Source organism: Apaloderma vittatum, unplaced genomic scaffold (genome assembly GCF_000703405.1).
Source record: "Apaloderma vittatum isolate BGI_N311 unplaced genomic scaffold, ASM70340v1 scaffold12066, whole genome shotgun sequence".
Classification (NCBI taxonomy): Eukaryota; Metazoa; Chordata; class Aves; order Trogoniformes; family Trogonidae; genus Apaloderma; species Apaloderma vittatum.
The window spans coordinates 10,935-28,146 of record NW_009720063.1 but is presented as its reverse complement, the minus strand read 5'-3'; the positions used below and the strand labels follow the sequence as shown (position 1 = coordinate 28,146).

Here is a 17,212-nt window from a genome sequence, read left to right as displayed (position 1 = left end):
TTCCCTACTCAAATTGCCATTAGGTGCAGTTTTCCAGCTTTGAAGAACCAAGTATATTCCGGTTCCTGAAACTGCTGCATAACAGACTTTCCCAAGCCCTTTATGTGCAGGAGACACATAAAAGTTTCTTGAAATGTTGCAGGCTTCATGGAAACAAATATTAAAAAAGAGTGTGAACAAAAACTGTAGCACTCTGCCAAGTGCTGGAGAGGCCTCTGCTAAAGTCTCTAGCATCTTGCCTTCAGAGCAGGTTTCAACATCTAATGTGTCAGATCTTCCCATTATTTTGCCTGAAGTAGTACATCCAGAAGATGGACCCCAGAAAAGACGACCGGGCACTGTAATAATATCAAAACGGTCAGATTCTTCAAACATGTCTAGAACACCTCTGAATCGGCCTGTGATCCCACCAAGAAGACCTTCCTTCAGGGTATGCTATATCTGTGGCAGAGAATTTGGGTCGCAGTCTCTTTCTATACATGAACCCCAGTGCCTGGAGAAGTGGCGTATTGAAAACAATCATCTGCCAAGGCATCTCAGAAGACCAGAGCCCAGGAAACCTGAAGTTCTTACTGGTGGTTCCCATACACTTAGAGCTGAAAATGAGGCAGCTTATCAAAGTGCTCAAGCCCAGCTCCTGCCCTGTGGAAACTGTGGACGAACCTTCTTTCCTGACCACCTCATTGTGCACGAAAAGTGTTGCAGAGGAGGTAGTAGCAGCGTGGGTCTGTCAGGCTCTTGCCCCACTAAATCAGGTAAAGGCCTATGCTCTGCGTCTGGCTCAGCAAGTGACGGTCCATTTAAGACCCATCAAGGAAAGAGCGGGGCTGCACCAGCTGTACTCGACAAGGTAAATTGCCAAGCACATGCTGGATGAAAGGGTATGGATGCATTTTGACGCTCGGTACTCCAGGGGACACTGGGTTCCCATCACATTTAAAATCACTTTCCTTCAGAAGGATCTTTTTGCTCCATGCAAAAATTTCTCTGCTTAGTAGGTAAAGAAAAGGGGAATACTGTGTGCATAAAGCCAGCTACTTACTGTTATTTCTTTTCATTTTCCTGTCAAAAGGGGGTGGTTAGGTTCTCATACTCTGTGGTCCTGCAAGAGTTATATTTGCAAAAGGGACCATTGTGTGCTGTAGCTCCCTAGGAGATTCTGTTCAGCAGCTTAGGCAAGCTTTGAATGCTATGTATTTTTGTAGGTATTAGATATTTTTATTTAGTTAACATGAAATACAATGTTTCATTATCCTGTAAGCGCTCCAGTGATTTTCATTTTTTACCGTTATTCTTAACCTTGGCGCAGAACCTGAGTTTACTGAGGACTTCATGTTCAAAAGGAGCAACCCAGAGTATAACAACAACAAAATAAATAAGACTGCACATTTCTTTCCACCGATTTTGGTTCAAGATCCAAGAATAAAGAAGCCGATTCGCACTATCCAAAAGCTACACAAAGTTTTGGAAAATGGCACATTTTTTCTGCATTTGTCTGCACAGGCTGTCTGTTGGCTGGGAGTTTTGTAAAAAGATAGATGTCTAAATTTAGGCCCAGTGTCTAAAAGGAAAGACTTTTTTTCAGTGGGGTTTGGATTCTTGATTGCCTACATTACTTCTGGAAATGGGATTTAACTTTCTCAGTCAGCAAAAGGAATGCAATGCTATGCAAAGCATTTCTAAAAATGTTTTAAAAATCAAAGCATGGGGTTTTTTTCAGTTCTCCAGCTGCTGAATAGAATGGAGATAATAACATTACCCTAACACACCTGAGAATAAAGACAACATGAGGCATCATTATATTTTGGTATTTGAAGCAACTAATTGTTAGATGTTGGCAAATTAGGTCCGCTCCTCAGGTCTTTTATCAGCAAATTTCAGATAACCCAGAAATGGTTCAAAATGCTACACAGGTGCATCTCTAGCTATGGGAAAAGAGATATTCACATTGTGTTACACTATATTGTACTATTTACCAAAGCACTGGTATTGCTCTAAAGTTGATTGTTCATTGAAAGGCATTAAGTGTGAAGCAGAGAGTTTTGTCCATCACAAGTAATTCTGCATGTTTTTTAAAGAAAAGGAGTTGGGGGGATATCCATGGTTATAGTGTCAATAAAAAACACATTTAGAGTGTGGTTTGGCATTGAGAGTGACTCTGTCAAAATGCTGCCCTCTTGCACAACGTATCTGCTCCCTGTGTGGATTCAGTAACATCTGCTGACTTGTTGAACAACAACATTATTACCACTTTTTACTTCTGTGAGCTCTGCAGAGCCAGAATGAAATGTGTTCAAATCTGTTCTCCCATCTGTGTGAACAACAGGTTTCCTCATTTATGTCCAAGCCGTTGCAGTTCATCAGTTACAGCAGAGCTAATGAGGCTGTACAGCTTGCAGTTTGTAATTGACTTTGGAGGACTTCATTATTAACAATGACTTCCAGGAAGGGATGATAGATTTTGCTTCTCTGAGGTCCTTTATTTTATTATTTGTAGAACTGTCCTTTTGTACCAGGGTACATATTAAAGGCAGAGACAGGAATGGGAAGAGTGAAAAAATATCCTGTGATGTCAGGGGCTGTTCAGGACTCGCAGACTGCTTATAAGAAGTGGTTAAAGGAAGCCACTTTTTCAGAGGTTTGATTTTCTGTGTGAGGTTCTCCACCTCCAGTTGAAAGTTTTGAAAGGTCTACACACTGAAGGATGTTAAAAGCACTATGGAAGGACTGTGGAAGGACTGCAGATTCACTATGAACACAGACAAAGTCTGGCTCTCCTCACAGTCTTCATTTTTTTCCCAGCATGTGGTTTTCATTTCGCTCACCTCACCAGCTACTCAGCTGCTTATCAATACCACTAAAAAATAACAGTAGTGAAGTGAAGTGGGAATCTGCGTTGGTCCTGGCACGGAAATATTTGGGGCAGCCCACGTGTCACAAATGTACTGTGACACTGAATTATAAGTACCTGTTTAAATTCCTGATTCAGCAAAGCATTAGAGGGAAGGAATAACTGAAAAAATCCCAACTCTTATGTAAGTACATTTAAGAAATGCAGTGCTGCTGCAAAATTAATTAATGCAATGAAAGATGTCCTAGAGGAAAGAGCTGGGCATTCCTAATTTTAAATATAAAGATCTGACTGATTTGGTTATACACCATGTGAAAGGCATTTAACTTCACAGCTGCAAGCTTGCATTTTGCCTGCATGCCTCTCTCCTGGAACTCTCTCTCCCTTAGCAAGTGCAGGATCAACTAGACCAGTATCATTACTGATAAAAACTCACTCAATTTGGCATTAAACGCCTTTAGAGCTGGAGAGTTAACAGCCTCCACAAGCCATCTCTTCCATTAACTGTCCTTCCTCTCAGAATGCACGAACACATCTGAGTTCATCATGTCTGGTTGTGTAAAATAAACAACAGCCTATGCTTAAGAGACCCTCACGGGTCACATCAGCTCACATATTCTGTTTGGGATTCTGCTGTGATACCCTAGACAATGGAAGTGATGTCTGGAGTTACTGAAACTCAGACTTCCACTAGAGCAGAGTGACTTTTTTTATTCTTTCATAGCCCCCAATGTCTGCCACATACAAGTGAGTGTTAGTGACTTGCTGTGGGTATATGTGTTAAAAGTTTTTTTGAGCCTAAAATCCCATCAGGTGTGTCACTAGAATCTAGTGCTGCCATCTGCTGTTTTCTTATCAACAATCTAAAAATAAGATTTCCATAATCGTCCTTTGCTGTACTGTAATGCATTTTAACACAGGATAAGTCTTGAAATCTTGTGTAGCAACAAAATGTTGATGTTGTATCTTGCTCTAGCATAAAATCATCTAGTCACCTGGTAAAATGAAAAATAATTCAGATGCTGTGTAGTTCTAATGAACATGGAAAGTCAATGATGAACATTGCCTCAGTTGTGGCAGCTTTGAACATCTTTTTAGGAGAATGCTGTCACAGGAAGGATAGATCTGATTTGACAAAGATTAGGATTAGTAATAACAAAATTTGTTAATGATATAAGATATACAAAAGAGTTAGATTTTAGGAGCACTTAATCATTAACCAATTTTAGAGACTTACAAATTATTTGGTAAAATAGATTATAGGAACTTAATTACAGATTGTAGATGACAAGATTCACAGTAACTTATTACAAGGTATTTCAATCAAAGACCACATGTATGTATATGTTTACATGCGTGAATGTAGAATATACAACTATAAAAATAGATGTCTAGACAATCAAATTCACCTTATGGATACCCACACTCATGAAAGCAAATATACATTTAAACACATGAATAAGTAGAGAGTTGGATGTAAAGACTAGTCTATAGTTAAAATTTCCCTCTTCTCGAGTTCAGAGCAAATACTCACAATGCATTCCACAATGGGTGATAGTCAAGACTTGAGGAGGATGCCTCACAGTGACTCACCCTGGCCTTTCTCAGCAGACAGCCTCGAGGAGCTGGTACCTAAGAAGCCTCTCAATACGGGGCATATGCTGGTCACAGCTTTTTGTCATCCAGGACAGCTCTTAGAATCACTATCTATAGGATGGAGATAATTGGCTTTTTTCAGGTACTTTTTCATACCAGCCCCACTCTAGTGGCAAAATATTTTGATATTTTGCACCCGTTGTGCAGTCCCATGTTATCATGTTTAGAAGTGCTGGTGTCATCTCTTTTGAGATACATCCCTAGTACAAGCTGCAGGGAATTCTGGGGCAGTCAGGAAGTGATGGACTACTGCTGCTAATCCCATGCAATAGGGAAGGCAGGAGTCAGGCACACCAAGAGGGTGACTTCGTGGTCTGGTGGTTCCCATCTTCTGCAGTCTACATTCCTCCCAGATCAGCTTGTCCTCCATAGAGAAAGAGTCACACCTCGTACCAAGTATTTCAAGAGAAAGGGGGGAAGGGATTGCCTCACCACAGATACTGACAAATATATTTACTAATACAGAAAGTTATGTGAGAATGGAGAGTTGATGTATGATTTCAATGAAACCTATGGAGGGTTATTATTAGGAATTATTGAGCTTCCCGACTTTCTCCTTTTACACAAATGCCTTGTTCATTGTACTGATGGGGTGTTTTTTTAAAAAGATAGCACATTAGGAGTAAAATGAGATATTCTAGTGCTTCCATTGAAGTAAAATTCTTTGATTAACTGCATCATCTGTCAGAAATATCTTGCTATTCAAGAAAATTTTATACACAGGCACATGACCATTCCTAAAGCTAGCCTGCTGTTGGGTCAGGACAGTGGCTGAAAGCACCCCAGAAGGCTTTGAAATGCACCTTTGGATGATCGCGTGAGCCACACCACAGCTTGTCCCTGTCACTTACGCAAAATGCCTCTTACTTTCCAGAGAGGAATGTGTGAAAAGGGCTGCTTTTGTACAACACAATGCTGTTGCTGCATGTTCGTACCAATCTCTTCCTGAACCTTGATTCCTTGGGCAATTCAAGTCTATGACAAGAACTCTGGCCTCGAGCAGGAGGCCTCCCCTCCTCCCATTAAAATACAGGGATAATTAAACAAATAAGCAAGGTGGGGGCTGTGCAGTCCTGGATGATAAATATTTATGGAGGGGAGTTGAGGACTCAGCCTTATTGGGTGTACTTAAGAAGAAATTAAAAGCTTTGTGCAGTGTGTGAGGATTTGACCTCATGTAACACCATAACAGCAGCCTGGAGCTAACCTCAAGTAATGTCAGGTCTATTGAAAATACATAGTTGCATAGCCCTCTGAGCTAAATAACTTCATTCATGGTCATGCAGACATACTTAGCAGTCTTGTAGAAAAAGGAAAATACTGAGAGACCAGAGGAAAGCCTAACAGCGCTGTTAGGTATTTGTAGGTATTTTTATAATAACACATGTCCTCAGGAACAGACCTTCCCCACAACACTTTTTAAAAGTGAAAAACAAAGCAGTGAGCAGACAGTCTAGCCACTGGCCTGTGAGTAGTTTGGGTTGGAAAACTGTGGCAATTCCAAAAATAGTTTAATTTCAAACTGCAGGCCTCCAGATGTGACATTTGGGATAGGCACACTGTGAAGAGAAAAAGAAATGAAGTATAAACATCATCAGCTGTAGAAATTCCAAATAAAGCTTATCATACCTTGGATTCCACAGTTAAGCAACAAAAGAGCTGTTACTACCATTTATAAATATATTCTCCCTCAGGTTGTATTTTTCAGCTTTTTAACATGTGTGTATTTACAGAGAAGAATTTGTGTATGCTGTTTGATGTGTGGTGATGGCTCAAGCTCACTACGGTTCTGGAAAAAATAATTCCATCCTTAGAGTGATCTGATTCCTTTTAATTAATTCTGGTCTCTGCTATTGTTTCTGTACAGTTTTTAATTGTGGAAGTTACAAAAGAGACATTTTTACTTGAACAGATTTCTTAAACTTTTTTTTCAACAAATAGCATTTAGTTACAAATCAATCCCAACTGATAACTTTGGGAAACAGAATCCTTTATTTAGCTGCAGACCTGATTTTGCTCGCTCGCCAGACATAACCAGCCTATAAATGTTCCATCGGGATTGGAAGGATCACAGTATTGCTTATTCAGTCTTAGATTTTCAAGCAAGACTACCAAAAAGACCATCTCAGAACTGTGGAAATGTATCCAGATTGCACAGGATGGAGATCACTAACTTTTGTTTTGCAGGTCTCTGGGAGGTGTTCAATAGTAGGGCATCATAGTGAGTTTAGAACAAATGTAATGGATTTGAACCAAGCAGTCAGAGATGAAAAAAACCTCAATGTGATTTTAACAATATTTCTGTGCATCTGCTAAATTTATTTGGAGTTTTTAATTTCTTAGTGATTTTTCACCTGTCTTATATCAGGACTTTAAATTGCCTTGAAGCTATAAATTTATTTTTATTATAGTGTCCTATATACTGGCAATGATTGTGACAGTACAGGCTAAGTAAGCTTGACTTTCATTTCTACTAGGATTTGGTTTTCCCTTTCTGCTAGTATATAAAGAGTACCTGCAAACTGAAAGCAAATCAAATTGCTCTTTCCTAGTTTTCAGCCAATAAATAAACTATTTCACTAAATGGCAGGAACTTAGCTGCTGAACACTAGAGATGAACACATGTTCCCAGTGTTTTTACACCTAGCATTTTTTTTTAGAAATCCATTTGTAAAATGCTGTAAGTATATCCATAACAAGCATACACACTAAAATGAGTCTCCTGACCTCAAGAGTTTAGACTATGGTATCCTTAACTGAAGCTCTCCAGAGCCTAGAAAAAAATATACACTGCCTTCAGAGGACACTGTATCTGGATCTAAAATCTTACCTCCAAATCAGACTAGGTCTAGCTCTGGAGCTGAAGTAAGGAAGTAGGCAAAAACTGACCATGAAAAATTAGAGGGCTTTCTTAAAAAGCTATTGCTATATTCAGCTATGAATAGGATGAAGTTTTATGTGTGTATATATATATGTATATATTTATACATATATATATATGATATTTTACTATCAAAGATGGCTAAGGAAATTCCATTTGAAAGTTAAGAGGATGGAAATATCCTTGGAAAGACTGTTTTTGGATAAGTTATATTTCAACTCATTGTGAGAACTTTCCAGATGAAATCCAACTTTTCCCAGCAAAAATACACTTTGTAGAGTAGTATTTCTTCATGTAATTGAGTTTACATGTGTGATACAGGAAGGAAAGCTTATGCAGATTGTTCACTAATGACATTTTCAGACTGTAGCATAAATGTGAGAAGAGCTGCCCAGAATTTCTTGAATACACTGATGGGCTGACAGAGAGAGTCATAAATACTGGAACAGGTTATGCTTTGTCTTATACAGCAGCAGAGGAAAAAATGAAATCCCCACCTCCCTTGTTTGAGTGAGAAAGGCTTCCTGTGTTTGATCTGGCATGGCTATCCCTCTACCTTTAGGAGGACAGGGAATAGCTCATCTCTTCACAGTATTCTGCAGTCAGGAGTGCACGAGGTGCTGGCAGTTGTGAGACCCATCAGTGTGCCTCCAAGTGCTGTCTCTGCAGTACATTCTTATGCCACTCCTGGAGCAGGGCTGGTACTGACACCACGCCTAGCCCTGGACGTGTCTAAGGACACGGTCAAGTCCATAATCTGCAGCACCACACTAATTATGTATTTTTCAAGCTTAGAATATGTACTTTTGGGGTTTGGGATTGAGAGATCTTTTTCTTCTGTCAAGACATTTTTCTCTGTGAACAAAAGTAAAACTGCAGTGCAGAAGCAATGACTTGCTTAGAGTCCAGTTCACAGAAGCAGTTACACAGATTTCAAAGGTATGAGTTGGTTTCTTAACCTACGTGATTGTTTTAATTTGAAGTTGTTCTGATTAAAAATTAATGTTGAAAATAATATTTGTTCTTCTTCACAATCATTACTTGCAGGCACAGGTGATAAGACGGCCACCAGCAGTGATTTGTTACATATGTGGCCGTGAGTATGGAACAAAATCTATTAACATCCATGAGCCACAATGCCTGAAAAAATGGCACCAGGAGAATGACATGCTACCCCGGCACTTGAGAAGGCCAGACCCCAAAAAGCCTCAAGTCAATCCCCTACAAGGTAAGCTATAGGCCAAATGAGGAAATGGGAGGATGGAAAAAAGAGAATTTTAGACAGTAGCTTAATGGCTTGCAAGTACATCTCTCTCCATTTTACTCCAAAGAGAAGGTAGCCATCATGGCTTGTGTTAAGCTTTCTGTTAAGTTCTGCTCTGCTTTTGTACTACATCCGTGAGAAATAAGAGAAGTTGTTGCCTTGTGGGACATGCCTCCTGGGACAGTCCTCTTTTAGTGTCAATATGTTCTGAATGAAACCCTCAGTAGATTAGCAACGTGCTCCACCATTACACCACTACCTTTTAACTACTTTCAATGCTGTAGACAGGCACATTGTTAAATGGGCAAAAGCATCCAAGAGTAATGTGCAGGCTTGACACACACAGTCATTAAAATAAAATACAATACCCTTCAGGCAACACAGGAATAGATACTTCAGCTAGGTTTTGTACGTATAGTGTCAGTTATAAAAAAAGTCTGACACTATCACTTAGCAATGGTAAACAGTGAGGAGCCTCAAAAACAGGAGTTCTGTGGTAAAATAATGAACACAATACTAGATGCCTGATAGCTGGAAGAGAATAAGGTATCTTTAAAGCCTACCTATAACATAGACTAATTTCAGGTTTTTATTAAGATATATTTATACATAAAAATGCAGTATCTTATATAATGAATGATAGTGGATGTTATTGGTCCATTTTTATTTACAAGCCTTGGAAGATTTCTTTGTGAGACTATAATATAAACACAGTGGGTAAAATAATATATGTAGTATAAACCAAACTTTTTATTTCTCCCACTTCTGTGTGTTTTTATGCTGTGGGTTCCAGTTGGAAAGATTCCACTTCTTCAAGTCAATGAAAACTGATGATCCCCAGTACCTGACAGAGCTGAGCTCCTATATGTATCCAGGTGTATGTGCTCACTGTAGGACCAAAAACAAATCTTATCTGTGCTTTGCCTGGAAGCTGCTCCTAGTATTTCTTCATTCCCACATAAAGTTATTTCACCTAGAATCATATTTCACATAGAATCATAGAACAGTTTCTCTTGAAAGAGACCTTTGAGATCATCGAGTCCAACCTTTGTCGTAGCCCTATCAACACCACTGAACATGTCCCTCAGCACAACATGTGCCTGTCTCTTAAACACCTCCAGGGATGGCAACTCAACCAGCTCCCTGGGCAGCCTGTTCCAAAGGCTGACAACCCTCTCAGTAAAGAAATTTCTCCTAATATCGAACTTAAACCTCCCCTGGCACAACTTAAGGCCATTTCCCCTTGTCCTATCACTCACTACCAGGAAGAACAGACCAACCCCCACATCGCTACAACGTCTTTTCAAGCAGTTGTAGAGAGCGATAAGGTCTCCCCTCAATCTCCTCCAGGCCAAACAGCCCCAGATCCCTCAGCCTTTCCTCATACCACTTATGTTCTAAGCCCTTTCCCAGCTTGGCAGCTGCCCCTGTACCCTCTCCAGCACCTCAATGTCCCTCTTGCAGTGAGGGACCCAAAACTGGACACAGCACTCAAGGTGAGACCTCACCAAAGCCAAGTAGAGGGCAATGATTTCCCTGTCCCTGCCAGATGGTCTGAGCCACTTTGGGCCAAATTTGGACCACTTGCTTACAGGCAGTTAGTTCACACACATTTTTATTATTCCCCCAGAATTTCCTTCAGCTTCTCCTAATGTCTGGAAAAGCAGACAAATTCTCCTACAACTCACTATGAAAGAGTCATAGTAGATCAGTTTACAGCAGTACGAAGAATTATGTCCCCAGAAGACACACAGAGAAGAGAGCAGGATCACTGAGAACACTAAACAGCTCTTCAAAATAATAATCACAGCTCAAATAATATCAAATCAGGACTTGGTTAACAGATGCCAAGTAGCAGAGTTGAATCTGCAGTAACAGATATGTTCAGAAGACATTTTCATTGTATTTGCTCTTTTTGTTTAAGCTCTTTTTAATTATTACATGTTGTGTGGTTAAAAAGATGGAGAAAATGAAAATTCCATCTGAAAGAGGAGGATGCAAAAGGACACATCAGGTTATTTTGAAACACACTATTCTTACTTTGAAGAAGTGGAAGCAGAAAGACAATCACTCTTTGAGAGAACAATCCAGCAGAACACTCCCAGATATGAATCAGAAAATTGTCTCATTCATGCAGTGAGTCATATCAAGCGCCACACATCTTCTATGAGGTGTTGTGTGCCCACAGTTCCCCAGGGGACACTGACCTGCTTCTATCATCTGTCCCTAAATGCCTGCTGATGCAAACTTGATCAGTTCTGCAGCTTGACTTAACATCGTTGTTCCCCCTGCAGTTGCCTCATGCTCCTGGCCTAGAGAAAATAATCTCAGTGTTGTTCTTTTTCCATAAGACTTACACTCAATCATCTGGTAAACGCTATAACTGACCTTGAGACCACATACACGTACTGCATGTCTCACAGTTTTTCAACTTAGGGAGGAGGGATTACCCCTGTTGTTGAACGGAACAGGCAATGTTCAAAAAAAAGCTCAGAAATATTAACTGCTTACATAAAACTTTTTATAACTTACATAAATCTTTTTCTGAAAACTCAAGTGTCACAGCAAGACAACCGCTGCCCTGATTACACAGAGTTTTGTTTGTGGAATGCCTAACACATGCCTGCAAGGAGAAAGTCATCTCTCTCTCTCTCTTTTTTTTTTTTATATTTCATAAACTTTCCAGAGTACAGAAAATACACATTCATTTCCTGCAAGCAAAGGGGATATTTGTCTCAGCCAAGAAAAGAAACACTACTTGGTTGCTCTTCTAACAAAAAGAACATTAGGAACAGGCATATTAAGAGATCTAAGGCTTATTGTGGTTATGTGAACCATTGGATATGAATCATATTAAAACTGTTTGGGTCTTTAATGAAGAGCTCTATCATGTGCCAATGACAGAAACCATGGAATATTTTTAAATGCACAGATCCTTTTCTTTTAAAAATTATCTACTGCTAACAGTTCAAAGACAAAACAAGCTTTTTAGTCTTTTTCTGTATTGTCATACCTTTTGAGAAGGGCAAAGCAAATACATCTTCAAATTGAGCCATCTAATTTTTTTTTTCTGCATGCACTTAAAATGAAAACTCTTAAGGTCTCAATCCATGTATTAAGCAACCTACCTGGCCTTTTGGAAATCGGTTTGAAACAACACTATGTGAAAGTCCATTTCAAGATGAAAGTTAACAAGATTTTTTTTATATATCCAGATAAAATCTTGAAAATACATCTGATGCAGTTGAAGAATACTCCTCGGTTTTCAAAGCAATCATTCTTCCCACAGCGGAAAACAACTGAGGGTAGGACTGGATTAGTGGTTAGATGGCAATAGATGCATCAGTGTGATGATCTCACTGACAGTTGTGGCTTAAAAGAACTGCAAGTTTTGTCTGTAAAGTTTTTAGGCTTACCTAAGCTTTACTCTGCTTATTGGCAAAACATGAATAGACTTCAACAGGAAGAAAATTGGGCCCCTTGTCCAGAGCAATACAAAGAGCATATTTTCAAGTGCAATATGCTCGCACCCATTGCCATGGTCAGATAACACATGCTCATTATACAGGCCTTGAAGTAAAGCCAAAAAGTGAAATTTGCTGATAATAGTTTGTATGCAAAGATGTTAATAATTAGCTGAGAATGCATATCATAACACACAGCATTATGTTTTCTCAGTACTCTCATACAATACAAAATTATTCATTTTGAAGTTAATTTAATTCAACCCCTGGGACAAAAAGCAGAGTCTTTTTAATATATTTTTTACTCTTTTGCTTCTCTCCTTTCTTTTTCATTTGCAAAAGCAATATGGTTTGGTTAAACTGAAAGGCTCAGTCAACAGGTATTTCCTGAAAATATTTTCCATAAAGAGCTGAATGTGGGTCTCCAGAATGAAAACTGATACTTTCTTTTTTACTTTTCCAGCCAAAGGTTTCTATGATCTTGATTCTTTAAACGAGGCTGCCTGGATCAGCGCCCAGAACCAGCTAGTTCCATGTGATATTTGTGGGCGTACTTTTCTTCCAGACAGACTGATCGTCCATCAGAAGTCCTGTAAACTGAAACCTGCAAAATGAAGTGGATGTAACACATATGCATATGTACGTGTGCATGCCTGCTCACATACACACACACCCACACACACACACACGTGTGTGTGCATGCACATGAATGCACACACATGCTCCCATACCTTTCAGCCAAACTGTGAGAGAAATAAAATCCAGCTGGAGAGCCATGGGCATCAAAACTATAGTGTGTCATCAGATCATGTCATCCAAAAGCCTCCAGAGTAAAATTAGCAGTTGCTATTGTAGTGTAAGGTCAAACATGATGGGTTTTTTAGCTGAGCAGTAGCAAAAATGCCTCCTCATTTCTGTAATTCAGGTAGCATCACCTTGAAACCATGGTTTGAGAGGGATGGCATAAGAATACTTGAGATTGATGTTAACTATTGCCTTAATTCTCCTGATCCTGTGCTTTGCTGGGTGCAAGAGATCCCAAGTGAAGAATACTCCCAAGCTGCTTTTTGAATTGCTGTGCAGTTTTTATCTCTGTTGGTCAAATGTGAGATGTTTTTCAGCCCCACTCTTTTCACGGCCTTTCAGATCTAGCTATCTGGACTTTCAAAAGAAGTTGGGCCTTCTGCATGCATTTTCCATTTTCCATGTTATGTTTGGTTTCTTGTATTCAGCAAAGGACCGAAAGAATGATCCATGGCTGTTAGAGGTCTTTCACTGCAGAGATCCTCAAGAAAATACCCCACAGGGATCCACCTTGTAGTCTTGCTTTTCAACAGATCTGTGAGACCACACAAGATGGTTTAATGTCAGGAGCTCCCTTGTCTACAGGGACTTTTAGCTACATGCCCCTTCCGTGGTGAATATATTCACCTACTGTTTCAGAAACTGAAGCTTCAGACAACTTTTAGGAAATGAGATTTTTTGATGAAGAGTAACTCATTGAATCTCAGCCAGAGTGATGTTGATCAGGAAAATTAATTATTTGAAAATTTTGTTTCCCCTCTATCAAAGACTTGTCTAGATAGTGTAAAGATTTCCAGCTGAATTTGACTGAAACAAACAAAGGAGCTCCTCTGAGTTTGTTGAGTTTGGTTGCAGGGTTTTTTTTGTTTGTTTTTTTTTTGTGTGTATATGTGTCCCTGTCGATCTTTGACACAAGACTACTCATTCACTCTCACTCAGAGCTTAAATCCGTGGAGCACTCAAGTTCACATCTTCTGGGACAGTGCAGCTCATGAAGCCCTTGGCTGCTACAAGTGAAATGTTCATATATAAAGGGATCCAGCCATGGGATGGAAGCAGAGATTGGCTGGTTTTAGAAAACACCCCAAAAGTGCCCTGTTCTTGGAGCATTTTTTGTTCAAGAATACTTACCATGTGATTTATCCTCAGCTTAATAAACCAATCATGCCACAGATTTTATAAGTCAGAGGAGCACATCTTTGTCATGAACTCTGTAAAAGAAAACATATTTTTATGTCAAGCCAAAACAAGCATGGTGTGTCAGATGGCTGGAATAAAATACTACCCTGCCCTCTGTTCCAAATGTGACCATAACAGAGTGCCATATGGGCAAGAAGGATAGGTATTATACAAGAAAGCAGTGGGGCAGGTGTTTAAATGAGTTGTTTCAAAAAATGCCATTATGTTACATAGCGAAATCAGTGCCAAAACACACCAGTGAATAGGTTAAACACATGAAGAAAGTAATAGTCACTTTAACAAGGTACAGCAAAGAGCCTTTTTATTATTTTACTTACTCTGAAGTGTTTGATTAAGTAGTCAGTGAGATTATTCAAAAGGTATGGCAAAACCCAATACAAGTTGTTAACTAGCAATATAGACTTCCTGATATCATGAAAGAAACTCATACCTCATGTACGTTTTCACCTTCACACTTAAGGCCTAGAGCTTGCTGTCATGCATTTTGTGACTGATGTGAGTTTTCTGAGAGCGTTCACACTATTGTACTTACAAATCAGATGAAGTAGATGTCTTCCTATACACTAAAATGAAATATGGGTACCAGAAACTTTTCTTTTCCAAGCTTTCAAGCTGTGTGATTTATGGCGTAAGTGAAATAAGAAGTAATATCATTGTTCTTTTATTAGAGGAACGCTCCTGGCTCCAGCCCTGGCGGGCTGTTAATTCATACTGGGAGAGGTACCAGCATTCTTCAGTGAAAATAATTTCCAAAACAATCAATGGCACCTCAGCAGCCCTTTCATCTTCAGAAGGAGAATTGTATTGTCTGAAGATAGATATCTTCAGGAGTCAAAGGTTCAGTTTCTGTTCTACAGTGCAAAGCTGTGTAAACTGCGTATCTGTTCTTGTTAACATCTCCAATGTAAGGAAAGTCGCTGGCGGAGCTGGATTGGTGCCATCCCTCCTGCTTTTGGCTGAGAGAAGACATGTGGCCTGAGCAAAGAAGAACAGGGGCACTGGTTTGTGATTCCTAGGCTGGCTTCTAGAAGCTGTTGGCAGGCAACTTATGCTGCAAGACCCTGGAGGCTGTTGTAATTCACATCAAGTGCTGGCCCACTCATGAGTGGCTTGGTAACTGGTAATATGGATATCAGGTGATCTCACCTTTGTGTCCTCTCTTTCTCTTCTTAGACCCCTCTTCCTTTTGCCAGACATGATAAATGTTAGCTGTATTTGCCTCACTGGGTCATCAAGATTCGTTACAGAGTCACTTCAAGAACAGAAACAAGTTTTAAGGAAACTAAACAGAAATTTAACCCAGAACAGTTTTTCTGTGTTTCATTGTCACCTATACACTTGCCTATTTTTTATTTTTCTGCATTATTATCTCCAAATCAATAAAATCTACCTGATGAGCCCAGCAGCATGTTTACAAGCAATCACAAAAATACTTATAGTAACTGTACTTTCAGTGTGCTGCTGTGTCTTGCCCAGAAATACCACTGTCTGGGAGCAACTCAGGCCCTAGGCCTGAAGTATGGTTTCCACATCAGCCTTTGGGGGGGGTCAGATGAGGAATTGTCAAATTAAGAGCTGCCCCTGCTTATTGCTGATGAGCTCTGAACTTACCATGGGATTGATAAAATGGTGAGCCCTTACCACTCACAGAGGCAAGTCAACATTGGGGTGTGAAGGGAGACCAGAGCATTGAGGAGCACAGCAGGAGGCAACAGCACTCAGAAGGATCTCAGAGGCTGCAATATCCCCTTCTGTCCATAACATCAGGGGGACAATGATCTTCAAAATACATTGAAATATAAAAGCACTGACATGGGAGTGCATATTGTCCCATTTCAAACACTGAAAAGATATCACTATCACTCACATCTCCAGGTTACTCTGTCAGGAACTTCTGTGCTGACCTCACCAACCCTGATGTTAGTTTGTACCAATGATAATGGTGAATGCTGTGGCAAGAGTTGTTCACTGGGAGAAACAGTGACATTGTCTTCATGATTTGCTCTCAGCAGAGTTAAAATGAGATCTTATGAGCATTTTTCATTATTGCTTGGCATTTATCATTCTGTTTTTGTTTTTTTTTTGCAGGAGGGGAAAAGGAAATGAGAAATTGAGCTACTTTTGCTTCCTTTGTTTCTGTACCTTAGAGATTTGTCACTTAACCTTATGTTGTCCACTGTTGGCTCACAGTGATTCCTAGCTCAATCCCATGTTTCCTACTGGCATAATACATTTAAAGAGCTGAAAAAATGTTTTCCTGTACTTAAAAAACAATGACATTCCATTTAGTTTGCCACAAATGTGCTGATAGCAGCTAAAAACTCTTTATGGACAAAATATACAGAAAGTATGGAACATGGATTGACAAGTGAAGTTTAGTCACATTAAACAAATGAGCATCTACTTTCAGACCATAAGGAAAATCCCTGACATGTTGTAGTTCAGCCAGTTGAACCTACCAGTTCAAATTAAAAAAAATCAGACGTTTTAGAAAAGCAATCTTTCAGATAATAGTCAAGCTAGATGAGACTTCAAAAATTGGACATTAATGAAAGAAGCCATAACTGCATATAAATATTTTATGTAAAGTGGTGTAGTTTAGTAAGTTAAGAATGTCGTAGTTCTTTAGTTACCACACAAGCTTCAGAAGGTCCTATATCTTCAAGGGTAGTAGGAAAAAATACCTAGCAGGCCTTTACAACATAGTTTCATGGATCCTTTTTCTTAAAGACTACCAGCATGTAGTAGACCACAGCCTGAAGAATGAAAAATTTGTAAATTCAATCTCAGTTTCTACGTAAAAGATAGTAAGAACCTACACAGATCTGTGAATTCTCTCTACATGGCATAGACCTCGAAAATATCTATCACTTTACAGAAAATATGTTTTCAGCACTGGCTCCCAACCACTGACAATTCATACGCTTAAGCTTTAGTTCAGTATTTGTAAACATATAATTTGATTCTGTACTCACTGGAGCAAAGTCCCACACTAGCATATGGGTAAAGGATGCAGCCAGAAAAGCTGAAGGATTGTTCAGATGTTGACATGTATATGCCTTAAACTAGTTCCTGAAGGTTTGTGTGATGGC

At 39.5% G+C, this 17,212-nt stretch overlaps 1 protein-coding gene across 1 annotated transcript in view; it reads left to right on the top strand.

Moving 5' to 3' along the window:
• Window positions 1-12,731, top strand: part of LOC104275044 (zinc finger protein 474-like) — a 21,080-nt gene extending 8,349 nt beyond the window's left edge. The window contains exons 3-5 of the mRNA XM_009870882.1: window positions 143-784; window positions 8,442-8,616; window positions 12,580-12,731. Of these exons, the coding sequence (XP_009869184.1) occupies window positions 143-784; window positions 8,442-8,616; window positions 12,580-12,731 (969 nt within the window). The remainder of the gene's footprint in view (window positions 1-142; window positions 785-8,441; window positions 8,617-12,579) is intronic.
• The last annotated feature ends 4,481 nt before the right edge of the window (window positions 12,732-17,212 follow it).